The sequence below is a fragment of the Hydra vulgaris genome, chromosome 07 (genome assembly GCF_038396675.1).
Source record: "Hydra vulgaris chromosome 07, alternate assembly HydraT2T_AEP".
Taxonomy (NCBI): domain Eukaryota; kingdom Metazoa; phylum Cnidaria; class Hydrozoa; order Anthoathecata; family Hydridae; genus Hydra; species Hydra vulgaris.
The window spans coordinates 6,457,501-6,472,450 of NC_088926.1; the positions used below are offsets into that span (position 1 = coordinate 6,457,501).

The following is a 14,950-nucleotide window of genomic DNA, read 5'->3' on the forward strand; positions in this document are numbered from 1 at the left end:
TGACATCGAATAATTCTCCCTTTTTCTTAATCCAAGCAGTTCCATTGCTAAATAATAATGATTTTCTTGAATGGTGTATAAAACTCTTTTGTTCGCTATTTATTGTTAGGTGTTGCTCTGCAAATGTTTTTGCACTTTTTAGTAGGTTTTCATTAATCGATGGATAAAAATCACTAATATCAAAAACTAAGAACTTACAGAATTGCTTTTCTTTTATGGTTTGAAACCAATGTATAACATTTTGAGTGTTTTCCCATTGGTTCAAAAATAGCTTCTTTCTCAGCTCGGAATTAATGTTGGATACAATAGATTTTGAAATTCTTCCAATAATGGGTAGATCCAATAAGTTTACAAATAGACTCATAGCATTTGAATTCAAATAAGACAGTCAGTTTCTAAAATAGCAGCAAGAGTCATGAACCGGTTGCATTGGGTCATTTGACATCAAAAAATAATTGTAGTTGAATAATTATAGTTGAAAAATTATTAATTGAATAATTAAATAGAAATCACTCATGAGGTTTGTTTGGACCCCAACATAAAAGTAGGGTTAAAAAAAATTTAAACATTAAATTTATTATAATAGTTTAACATTTGAATACAGATTTAAAATTTTAGTATTATAAACAAAATCAACATTGTACTAAAATGTAATTTAAAGAAAACTATTAGGTAAAAAACACCATACCCAATAACTACAATTAAGAAGTCTAAAACATTCCACCAATTGCGCAAGTATGCTCCTTGATGAAATGCAAACCCATCAGCCATTATTTTTAGAATGCATTCAATAGTAAATACAGCAATAAAAAAATATTCAACCTTTTCCTATATAAAAAAAAGATATATTAAAATTTATATCAAACAAAAAATATATTAAACAAAAATTCAAATAAATTTGTGGTGTAGTGGTAGTAGTAAGAAAAAAGAAAAAAACTAAAAAAAAAAATGTACTGAACTACATTTCAAGCAAAAAAAGTGGAAATGTCCATATGATAATTAAAAAAGAAAAAACCCTATACAATTGAAAAATTGGAATGGTCCAATGTTTAAAGGAGAAAATACGGCAGTGTCACTAATGTCATGTGAAATTTTTAGTCACATGATCACACCGACCAATGAGGGGTCGATCTTGTGTAAACAGTATTTTAAAGATGGCAGATCGCGAAGAGCACTGTGAATTAACAAATAGGCCCAAGAAAAGAAAAATTACAGGGAGAATAAACGAAATACTAAAAAAATAAAAACTTTCGTTTCATACAACAGGACCTGACTGTAAATGTACACGATACAAATGTTTTGAAGTTGTAACAGTAGATGAAAGAGCTCATTTATTGGACTCTTTCAATGCATTATCGAGCAAAGAATACCAAGGCTCTTTTCTGGCTGGCCTTATTACAGTCTGTAATGTCACAAGAAGGAGATCACGGAAAAATGAAATTATCTTAAAAGACTTGAATGATAACAGCTACAAGTACAAAGTATTCAAGAATATTGATGATGAGTTTACCCAGGTGTGCTTCAAAGCTTTTCTTTCCATCTTTGGGATCATGAAAGGCAGGGTCGAGACAATAAAATGGAGTCTATCAACTACAGGTAGGTCTAGCATAGAGACTATACTATATAGAATAAGATCTAGTGTTTTTACATATAATTTAATTAATAAAAGCTATCCTTACATTATGTTTCATATTGTGTGAACATTATTAGGCCTCTAATTTGGATTAGACTAGTCTAGTGCTCTACTCTAGGCTTTAGGCCTACTAGACTAAAAGACTATAAGCCTATCTAATGCTTAAAATCTTGATTAATTTTAAAATTATAAAAATAATTAGAAAGGCCTTGGCTCTGATTTTAGTCTAAATAAAAGGGACTAGTCTTTATTATAATCATATTAACAATAACATTATTATTAACATAATATTTCCCTAAGCCTAAGCTTTTAGTGAAGATTTGAATAAAAGGGACTAATCTATATGAAATGGTAAATAAATTGTTGAATAAATGGTTCAGAAGATAAGAGAAACAGTTTTTCAATTATTTATCAAGCATGTATTTTTAAGATTATAATCTTTAAGTTAATTTTTGATGAACAGAAATTATTTAACATGTTTTCTTATTGTTTTTCATCTTTTCATCTTTAGGTGAGCCACCAAAGGACAGAAGAGGTCAACATACAAATAGACCTCATAAGCTGACAGATGAAATGGTTCAGAAGATAAGAGATCACATTTCATCTTTTAGGGGTAGGCAGTCTCACTACTCGCAAGATAAAACAAGACACCTATATTTATCTGAGGATTTAAACATTAACGAAATGTTTAACATGTTTCAAATTACCTATCCAGATAGCAAGATTTCTTACGAGACATACAGGACAATATTTAACAAAATTTTTAACATTGCTTTTGGATATCCTCGTACAGACACTTGCTCAAAGTGTGATGAGCTTAAAATGAGAATAGATCTCATTGCTAAAGATTATTTAATGAACCCTGATTTGCAAGCAGAGCTTAAAGAGTTGGAAACTGAAAGGGACTTGCATCAAAGAAAAGCAGAAACATTTTATCGAAGAAAAAGAGAATCTAGGATAAAAGCAATTAATGATTCAACATTTGAAGCAATAGCATTTGACTATCAAAGAAATTTAAGTGTCCCTCAACCAATGACAGAAGAAAACTTTCATTTCTTTCTTTTAACATCCATGTGCTATCAAGCAAAAATGTGTTTATCTATGGCTGTGATGAAACTGTAGGCAAAAAGGGGGCAGATTAGGTGACATCTATGCTATATGATTATTTTATTCATCACCTAAGTCAAGATGTCAGCTATTTTGTGATTCTTTTGCAGGCCAAAATAAAAATTATACAGTCTTTTGGTTTCTGGATTATCTAGTTCAGCATAAAAAAAGATTTGACTCAATAAAGATTTTCTTTCCTGAAAGAGGGCATTCTTACATAGTGTGATAAAGACATGGGTCTTATTAACACCAAATCACAGGTCAATATACCTTCTGATTGGATTGATATTTTTAAAGGATTTTTATAGGATTTTACTCAAATTTTACTAAATCTAAAGTTAATAAAATCATTAAAAAATGTTGTAAAGATGTCATAATTAATTTAATTTTCACTACCAACAAATTACAAAACAGTTTATGTAATAAAGATCTATTTCCTAAGCTGCTCAAATCCAATGTTGTTTACAAATTTTCTTGTGCTGGATGTAATGCCAGTTATATTGGAGAAACCTCCAGACACTTAACAACAAGGATTCATGAGCATCTTACAAGTGATAAACAATCTAATGTTTATATGCATTTAATTTTATCTATTAATTGTAAAAATCTAAGTAACTATAATTGTTTTAAAGTTTTGGATTCTGCTTCTAACATAAACAAATTGAAAATTAATGAAGCACTCCATATTAAATGGAAAAACCCATCTTTAAATAAACAAACTGTTCGTTATAATATAAATTTGTCTATCTAGTTTGTTTTATTTAGTTATTTTTTTTTTTGCCATTTACGGTATCATAATTTGTATTATAATTTTTATTGGTTTATAACAATTCTATTTGTCTGTTAATATTTCTCTGTAATGTCTTCAAATTTTGATTTTATATTTATATCCAGAGTTTTAAATTGTAATTTTATCTTTTGATAATGTAGTAATGTAGTTAACTACGAAACATGTCAAGATTAAAAAGTATTGTATTTTTCTTGAAAATATGTTCACATTTATTGCTATTACGTTGCTTAAGAAATTTATTTTACAATATATATACATGTATATAAATTATATATATATATATATATATATATATATATATATATATATATATATATATATATATATATATATATATATATATATATATATATATATATATATATATATATATATTAGTAGAAAATCACTTAACGAAAATTTTTCTCATTTAACAGTGTTTCATCAATAAAGACTCATCAGAAAGCATTTTGGATGAGTCTTTATTGATGAACACAGATTTTAATTTTAAAATTTACTCTATAATGCTACACTTTTTTGCAATTTTGACCAATAACTGTCCAATTTTAACAAAAATATAAAGTTAACAATACATGTTTTACAGAATAAATTTCATTAAATATATATTTTCATATGATTAAATAAGAATTTTGAGAATATTAGTACCCTGATTAAAAGTTTAGCAAATAAATGCTTGGTAATTAAACTTTCATAACATTAAATATACAAAATAATTTTTTAACAGAATCTCAATATAGATAATAATCATTTAATAACAATAAATATAACACAAAAAATAAAATAAAATAAAACAACTAAAGAAATTCTATAGTAATATATATGATGAAAAAAAAAACTTTTTTATAATAATAAGTAACTAAACAAATTCTTTAGTAATCTATTATGAAGAAAAAAAACTCTATAATTTAATGAAAAAAAGAATTTTTAGATTTCTTTCAAAATTCTACGATGACATCATATACTAAAACTCTTAAATTAAATGGGTTTGAAAAAATTAAAAAGTCTCTAGATTGCAGGATATATTTTAAAACAACTGGCTAACATGAAGACAGCGAGCTTCAAGTAAAACAACAAAGTAAGTTTTTCTTGGAATAGGTTTATTATTGTTTTACTCAAAAAAATTCAGCCTAAACATTTTTTTTTTTATCATTCTCTTTATTATGAACACAACTTGTCTTGGTACTTTGAGATCCCTTTTATGCCATTTACATTACGCCAAAAAAATTTTAATCAGACTGTTTAAACAGTTAATGGAAAAAACATTAAGCAGTAATTAATTGTTGTAAAAAGTATTTTCACAACAGCTGTGAAATAAGTTTGTTTTTTTTTCAGATAGCTAAATAAATTTGTTTTCTACTTTCCGCTTTTAAAATTTTTTAAACCTTTATTATCATATTTAAATTAAATTAAATTTATAACTAAATATTATTAAATTTTAAGTTATTTTATTAAATCTAATTTAAATTTTTTTTAAAATATAAAATGCTTTTCTTATATTAAACTTTTTTTTTTTTATTAAAATTAATTTAACTTTTTAATTAATTTTTTAAACTTCGCTTTAAATTTTTAGTAAACTTCATATAACTAAGTTATGAAAAAGATGATTTTTTTAGTTTTAAAATTACTTTTTAACAAAAGTTTTTGATTATCATTAATCTTTTAGATTGATCATAGAATGGATATATATATATATATATATATATATCCATTCAGGCAGGGTGTTAGCCTGCCTGATGACACAGCATATAATGCAGAATTCCCAAGTGGTTCAATATTCCTAAAGGTTTAAATAATCATAGTGATATATTACGTTAGACACATGGAAAACATAATATACACAACAAAGAAATGAATTAAGCTGATTGAGAAATATCATTTTCTTTATATAAAAAAAAGGGTAGTTATAAGCTAGAAAGGTGATTCATTCAAAAGATAAAAAAAAACTTTATTTTTCAATTGATGTCAGTTGTTCTCTAGTTTAGATTTTTCATTACGCTTACTGTATTGTTGTTTTTTTAGTTTATTTTTATTATTTAAAAACTCTTTATCTACAACTTTTTTGTTGTTCATCTTAAGTTAGGAAAGTTAAAAAATCTTTTCATAATAAATATTTTAAAAAATACATTAGTGGAGGTAAATGTCATTTTGAAAAAGTGTGGCGGAATAGTGTTACAAAATTTTGATTATTGCAAATTTTTATTGTCACAAATTTGATTGTCGAAAATGTGAAAAAGGAATGGTGTCGCAAATTGTTGCATGATTGATTGTCGAATATCAGAATAAGGAACAATATCGCAAATGAATTTAATGAATAGTGTCGAAAATAGTAAAAGGAATAATGTCGCAACGGAGTTTAATAAATAGTGTCGAAAACAAAAAAACGGAATAGGGTCGCAAATAATTTAAGGTAATATCTTTAATTGTCAAATAGTTTAACATTTTTTTTGTTTTAAGGTATTTAATAATTTTTGAGGATTTTTTAAGACCTTTTGTTACCCATGGTTATTCTAGACTTTTGTTTGTTTTATAAAAGTTACATTTTAGGAAGTTCATAAACTTTACATAAATGTTCCTTAAATGATAAAACATTTGTATCGTTTGTTCATTTGTATAAAGCGTTTAATAACTACCTGTTGTTCCTGTAGTATTGAATCAGTATTATCATTCGAGGGGTTCAGTGGGAAAGTGGTTTAACCCACATTTTAAAAATTTTTCGAATAATCACTGCCAACAATACATTGAGTATGTAGTTTGTTGTGGAAAAAGCACCAAACCCCAAAACCCATATATGCAGTGTTGCTACCCAGTCCACCCACTAAAGCTGCTGCTACCTATAGCTATATTTACTTTAATAGAAAAATAAATTTTGAATTGTGGAAAAGTTGTCTATCCCACAATTAACATAACAAACAGTTCAGATTTAGATCACTTTCTAATGAAAGGTGATTTTGATGATTTAGATGCAGATAACAACCTATCTTTAGCGGATGATGTTAGTAAAGGTATATAGATAATTAATAAAGCATCAAGATGATGTACTTTTCATTGAGTTTATCATACAATAACATAGTTTCCAGTCTCAATATTGTTTAGACAGTTTTTGTTCTAGTTTTTTCAAAACTAACATATACTTTTTTATTTATTATTATTATTATTATTTTTTTGCCATATAACATATGGCAAAAAAAAAATATTATAACATATTATAAACATATGTTTCTACAAATAGCAAGGGCAAGAAGAAGACAAATTGTCTTATTGCCAAGCCCCTTAATATATACCATAACACAAAATGATAAAAAATAGAAGTCGTAAAACCACAGCATATAAAACGTTTTTATATAGAATTTATATAAAAAAACAAACAAAAAAAAAGATAAAAGTCGTAGGTCCTCCACTTTAAAAAAAAAAAAAACTTTTATATAATATAACAAATAATGTAAAAGTAATGCAAACAAATATTTGCAATTGCAATTGCGACAAAAATTATTACAAATAGATAAAATTTAAATTCAATAGTAAAATATTTAGTATAGATATAAATTTTTAAAAAGCAGATTTGAATATTGGGAATCAATATGTTGAAGAAAATGCAAGACCTATACCTATAGCATATTCTGTTTTTGGCATTTTTGATAATATTCCTATTTTCACAATTTCAGTTTATTTTCTATTTCCATATTATTCTGGTAAGTCCCTTTTCGAGATAATTCTCCTTTGAGCTATTTCGATCTTATTCTATAAATTATGACTATGATTAATACAGCTCTTACTCTAATATTTAGGCTCAATTTTAGGTCCATTACTATTTAATATCTTCATAAGTGATCCATTTCTATTTTTACCAAATGTTGATATTGCAGGATATGCTGATGATAACATTCCTTTCAGTGCAAAAAATGACTTAAATTCTGTTGCAAGTGACCTGCAAAACGCTGCATATCAATTTTCTTCATGATTTAAAAATAATGGTATGAAAGCTAATTCAGATAAATATCATATTATTATTAGTAAAGCAAGCTCTCTTAAAGTTAACATCTGTGATAGATGAATAGTCTCATCTGATAATGAAAAATTACTTAGTATAATGTTTAATAATAAACTTTCCTTTGATAACCATGTTAACAATTTATGTAGATCAGCAAGTCAAAAAGTTAACGTGCTCTCCAGACTCACTTCTTTTATGTGTCTGAATCAAAGAAAACTTATACTAAACGCTTTTATTACATCTCATTTTTCTTATTGTCCATTAGCTTGGTTATTTCATAGCAGAAAACTTAACAATCGTACACAAAAAGAAAACTTAACAGAATACACAAAAGAGCCCTTAGAATTGTACATCAAGACTATCAATCTCCTTTTGAAGAACTACTTATAAAACATGGTTCAAAAACTATACGTCACAAGAATTTACATGTATTGGTTACGGAAATTTTCAAACTAGATGTTAATAATATTTTGACAACATCATGACGAAACGTTTATCACAGCAAAAACATTGAATGGAATTTTTACACTTTTAAATAGGAGTAATTTTTCAATTAATTGCTTATAAGTCATAGTTCTTATATAAATATTGATCAAGATAAAATTTTCAATCCAACCGTATAAAGTTTATAATATTTTAGAGGTGCCAAAATGGACCCTTTTTTGCCCTTAAAATTGCCTAAAAGGGATATTACTGTAGAGCAATCAACTAGGTTTTTTTATTTACACCCACCTAAAGACTGTGCACTCTCTCTGCCAAAATTCAGCATTATACTATTTTTGTCTGGGTTTGACTCTATTTTTCACTAACTCTCTCTAACTATAATTACATTTTTACTATTTGCGACACTATTCTGTTTTTACTATTTGCAACACTATTCCTTTTTCATGTTTTCAGCACTACTCCGATTTTACTATTTGCAACACTATTCCTTTTATTATTTGCGACACTATTCCTTTTTTTCGTTTTCGACACAATTCCGATTTTACTGTTTGCGACATTTCTTTTACTATTTGCAACACTATTCCTTTTTGTTTTGTTTTCAACACTATTCATTAAATTCTTTTGCAACACTATTCCTTTTTTTTTATTTTCAACACTATTCATAAAATTCATTTGCAACACTTTTCCTTTTTTTTGCGACATTAGGCCTTTTTATTATATTCGACACTATTCCAAAATTCATTTTTCAACATTATTCCAGTCACCCTTTTAAAAATACTTTAAAATAAGTTAATAACCCTTTTTATTAAAATAATTCAAAACACTCTTGGTGAATTAAATTTGCTGGTAAAATTGCAAAAAAAAACATTTAAAAAATCAAAAATGAAACTTGCATAAAACATAAAATAGGATTAGCATACTTGCATAAATTTTGATAAGTTTTTTTTTTAATTTGCAAATACAAAATTTTAATTTACAAATACAAATTATTTTTTATATATATTTTTTTATATAATTTACAATTACATAAGTTATTAGATACAGTTAATTCCTGATAACTTGAATCTCCAAGGGACCAAGGAAAATGGTTAGACTTGGACACTGTTCAACTAAAGCAAATTTCCATTAAGACGAACTTTGACTCATAAAATTTACACCATTATACTTATAAAAGCCTGGGAAATGTTTTCATGAAAGAGGTTTTGAATTGCATTCTTGCGATACAGCCAAAAAATGAAATTTGAAAAAGTTTAGCAATATATCAACTTCCTTATTATTTGGTAATAAAATTGCATTTAAAAGCTAGCGATCTTTTATTTAGAAATTCGTTAAACTATAAAATAAATGTCTTTATTATGATTTATCTTTTAACAGTTTTATTATAGCACTAGTTTGTGTCTGATAACAGTGTATTCTATTCAGATCTAAATACAACAAAAAAATATAAAAAATATTAGGCTACAGTTATTTATGTTTTATATGAAATGAATTTTCTTAAAATTTTTTTAATTATGTCATTTTTTTACTTCCTATGCAAAAAGTTTGAGTTTTTTTCCAAAGAAATTTGCTGAAGGGGGGGGGGCAAAAAACTTAATGAACTTAATAATTTTTATATGAGGTTCAACTTAACAAAAGAATTTTAATAGTAATCGATTGGATAATTTTTAGGGACCAAATGAAACAGTTAACTGGCAGAATTAACTGGTGTTCGACTTACCAGGAATTAACTGTATTGAAATTTGCAGCTTAAATTACTATTGACCTTGTGCAATGAACAAATCTCACCTTGCTCTTTAAATGCAGCTGTTGCTTAAAAAAATAATTCTAAAATAGCATATCCCAATGAAAACTCTTTTAACTAACATTCTATTTGACCGAAATTGGCAAGCCAAGCAAGTAGCTCATGAAAGTTAATAAGCCATCAATATAAATGTAAAAAATATTTTTAAACATCTTTAATATTTTAAATAAAATATAAAACTTTTCTTAAAATATATCGTTTTTAAAGACACCAATTGAAAAGTCATTTCTGCTATTTAAAAAGTCACTAGAGGAACATGGAAATTGTAAAAATAGTTTTGTCATAAAAATTTAGTACTATTAAACATGTTTTTTATTTTACATAACTTAAATTTAATTACATATAAAAGAGAAAATAAGTATAAAGTAAAAAAAATCTATTTACTGCAATAGTTTCCAACAATATTTAAACAATCTTTTAAAGTTTTTGGAATAACTGTTTAAAAACAGCGTATACAATTAAAATAGATCTAAGAATCAAACTCATTAATTTAATGTTCAACTGCAGACAATTGTCTTTTCTTCTTGTTTTCTCTCTAGAATTTTACACAAAAATATTCAAAAAAAAATTTTTCCTGCTGAGGATAATAACCAGCAAAATAAATCCATTTTAAAGAACTTTGTGTATCTAAAAAATTTAAATCCTTATATTTTTATTTTTTAATTGCCCCTATCAAATGAGTTAGCAGACCATGGGTGCATGCACGCCTTAATTTTTTTTTCAAATATCAGAATTCAATGACCTTTAATTGGTCACTGGCCAACATTAACTTGAAATCCCAATAACATGAAAATGCTGCATAAAACTTTTTCTTGGCTAACACCCTGAAGTTTTATATATAATTATATTTAACTGTATATTACAGTTAAATATAATTGAAAATGGAAAAACAAATGGAAAAACAGCAAATAAAAAGTTATCAGTCATCTATGTTGTCATTCTGTTTCAATACAAAAATCTTAAAACAATAATAACAAAACTTACTAAAGTTGCATTTTTAGAATCATGTGAGGGCATAGGATCATAAGCAGCCAAAACCCCACATGTAGCAAAAATATTAATTAATATAAAAAAATCAAAAGGTCTAATAGTTGAATGTTAAGAAACAAAATATAAAAAAAATAAAGTATTTTTTTTTAATAAACTGTACTAAATCTTAGCTAATAATGAGTATTAAAAAACTAACAAAAAACAGCACAGGAAAAATATTTATACCTACGATGAAAAAATAAATGAGGCTGAATACCTAGTTGGGATGCTTTAAAATAAGAATTATAAACTTGACAGCAACTTTTGCAAGGTTAAAAAAGAATCAAACCTTGCAAGCTTTTAGTAAGGTTTGAATCATTTTGTAAATTATAAATTACCAACTCATGGTTTTGCTTACAAATTTATGAAACATGTTTTTGAATCACTTTGCAAATTATTAATCAACAATTACTGGTTTTGATTATAAATTTGTGGAATACTTAATTAAAAATATGAAAAAAGTATAAACATGATATTTAGCCTGAATATTACACAAACAGGATGCTGTGATGAACACAGGTTTGTGAGATAATTTAGAATTCTTTCCGGAGTTTGGAGTTTTTTGTTACTTCATGAATCATAAAAAATTATCAAAAATTATCAAAAGTGGCATAAGTTTACACCATCACAATACACTTTTAACCAATACATGGTTTACACCATCACAATACACTTTTAACCAATACATGGTTTACACCATTACAATACACTAGAGCAAAAAAGATGATATGAGAAGCATTTTAAAAACTAATATTTTTTATGAAATTAATTCTTTTTTTCAAACCAACTCAAATGGCATGCAATATTAAAGTACTAAATATAACTTCTAATTTGCTGTATGCATTTTGGTAGCAGTTGATATAAAATGTAAAAAATCATATAATTTATGAGTGACATTTTTGCAACTAGACTGGCAATAAACTAGTTTACCATTAATAATTGAAAATTTCTTAGGTTGTAGTAGTATGACCATATAAAGTTCAAAAAATCTCACATTTTTAAAGTGCATATATCATCTAACAACAATGAAAAAACCAAACTTTATGTCATTATAAAGGTTCTTTATATCCAGGAGTTGGAATAGTTGCCGGACACCACTACCCCTAGGAATATTATTAAGATCCGCTAGAGTAGGGCAACCAACCATTGTTCATTTTGTCAGAAAAAATCAACAATGGTTGGTTGCCCTTTTATAACCCAGGCAAACAGGTTAACCTATTATTAGACATTTTTATCTATTATTAGACATTTTAGTTTTTAAAGTTATTTTGCACTATAACTATCTGAAAACTTTTGCTATCTGAAAAACATTTATGTGACAGTCTTATATTTCTATGCATTCCTATATTTAAAAACTACCTTTCTCTCTCGATGCATTTTTAACTAACTTTCAATTAAACTTGTAATTAGCAAGGTCTTTGAGTTTTCAATTATTAAACTTGTAATACCTCATTTAAGTCTAAAAAAAAAAAATTTTTGATATGGAAAACAGTCTTTGACCTTCATGCCCCTTTGCTGATTGTAAACCATAATAACAAAAAGGTTTTATCAGGCATTAGTTAAATGCAATGAGGCCAAATTCATTGTTCTCAACGCTGCTAAAATTTAATATACAATTAGACATGCCGGTCTTCTCCATAAGCTTTCTGTTTGATTAGCAATATCAAAGTCAACCTTGATGGATTCTTCTCCATTTATAGTAAATTCTAAATTGTTGTAATATTTGATCCAATGTTGTTCCTCTACATCCCTTCATAAGGATTGTATTGACAACTTTAATTTTACATAAACGATCATATTGACAATTTTAAAGTAGGAATATTTGCTAATATTACAGCCATATTTTCTAGTCTTTCATTTTTGATTGCTTAAAAAATAGGCAACTAATCTTGTATACCTTCTTTCCTTTCTGACAGCTTAGGGCTAGCATATTGGTGAGTTGAAAACCACTTTTCTGCTAATTATTATTGTTGATTTCTTATATTGATAAATTTTGTTACTCTGTTGATATTCCTTTATTGATAAATGGCTACACTCTTATTCAATATCTACTTTATGTCTCCCTAGACCATCATTCATTACAGACCACTAATGGAAACCATATATTTATTTAATCTATTGCAAATTTAGGATCAGTTAATATTTCTTGCTTTTTTGTGCCCAACATTCTCTTACTTTATTCTTTAAAATTACAAATCTCAACTTTCTAATCTGAAATTCAGCTTATATTCCAGTTGGGTCTCCTGATGCACTTTCCTTTTCAGATAAGGTGCAAAAATGTATTGTAAATTTAAGTGGGCACTAGCAAACAACATTGAACCAGATACATAATATATATATATATATATTTATTTATATTTACATATATATATATATATATTTATATTTATATATGTATGCATGTATGTATATATATATATATATATATATATATATATATATATATATATATATATATATATATATATATATATATATTTATATTATATAATTATATATATTTTTATATATTATATATATATATATTATATATTATATATTATTATATATTATATATATATATTATATATTATATATATACATATAAATATACATATATATATATATATATATATACACATGTATATATATATATACACATGTATATATATATATATATATATATATATATATATATATATATATATATATATATATATATATATATATATATATATATATATATATATATATATATATATATATATATATGTTTAAGCAAACCTTGTTAAACAAAAGCATACTTTTAGAAAATGATAAAATTTTATAGAAATTAAACTTGCATTAATTAACAAAATTAATAATAATAGCTGAAAAGATACTTCCATTCTACAATAGCAATACATGCACGACGAACTGGGCTATTCAATGTAAAGCAAAATAAGGATCTTTTTGGTCTAAATGTTTGTCCAGCATTTATGTTATTTTTTCTTTTGCTCAACTGATTGTAAGTAGAATTAAATGTAGACAGTTCAAGTTTAGGAAGTCCATCAACTGCTATGTTGCTACTACTATTTACCTCCATTATTGCTCATTTATTTGATATAGCTTAATGTGTTACACATCTCTTAAATACAACAACTCATAACAGTCAACATGCTCATAGCATCGCACATAAAACACATTTAATTTCTTTTTCTGGTGCAAAAGTCTTTTTTCTTTAATGTGGTATGCCTAAAATATTAAATTTAAAAAAAAAAAGCTGTTCAAACGATCTTAAGTAACCAAATTAGTGCAATAGTTGCTTTAATTAGGCCTACTAATTTATACTCAATAATTTCAAGTTTTGAGAAGTCAAGGAGATAAGTTGTTGTCGTACTCTTATAAAGATAAATACAACTTTAATATATCGATTTATTTAGTTAGAAATATAAGATAAATTATGACGGAGTCATTTAATTTGTCATAAAATTACATTTGTACGGATGAGTTGATGACTTTAAAAACGTTTTATTTTATTTACAGGGGGTTATTAGCTTTTCATTAAGTTATTATTTACAGGGGGTTAATACATTACAATAAAACCTAATAAAAAACAAGTCTTACCTGGTTATAAACGTAAAACCTCAATAAATTTTTTATGTATAAATAACTACTAAAAATATTTGTGAAATGATTTGTCCGGATGTCATTCATGTTTTAAAAGGCATTAAAAAATAATTTGAAGGTTATAATTATTTCTACAAGGTTTTATAATGTTTATTTTGACCAGTTTAATAGATCCAGCTTTAATTAGTATGCAGATGTTGCATTATAATGCCTGTGTTATTTATAGTTTTCAAACCTACGAGGCGACTCTTTTCTACTTGTTTACTTTTATTTTATTTTTTTGGTTTGAAATTTGATTGTTTTGCCGCAAAAAAGTTTCGTTTTAGCGCAATTTTTTGAAAAAAGATAAACCGATAATTTTATACCAGATTCATTTGTTTTTGCAAGTTAAAGTATTTTTTTAAATGTATAAATATATATATATATATATATATATATATATATATATATATATATATATATATATATATATATATATATACATATATATATATATATATATACATATATATACATATATATATATATATATATATATATATATACATATATATATATATATATATATAT

General features: G+C 25.5%; 1 protein-coding gene across 2 annotated transcripts in view; it reads right to left on the reverse strand.

The window, feature by feature from the left end:
• The window catches only part of LOC100215858 (muscle calcium channel subunit alpha-1), a 117,832-nt gene extending 103,165 nt beyond the window's left edge, over nt 1-14,667 (reverse strand). Inside the window, exons 1-4 of one of the 2 annotated variants that reach the window (XM_065800885.1) lie at nt 14,378-14,667; nt 13,654-14,005; nt 10,748-10,847; nt 689-828 (exon numbers count right to left, since the gene is read on the reverse strand). In XM_065800885.1, coding sequence (XP_065656957.1) covers nt 689-828; nt 10,748-10,847; nt 13,654-13,856 — 443 coding nt within the window. In that variant the 5' untranslated portion in view covers nt 13,857-14,005; nt 14,378-14,667. Of the gene's footprint in view, nt 1-688; nt 829-10,747; nt 10,848-13,653; nt 14,247-14,377 lie in introns of those variants that run through there. The other variant, XM_065800886.1, reaches the window with a different exon arrangement.
• Between the last annotated feature and the right edge of the window lie 283 nt (nt 14,668-14,950).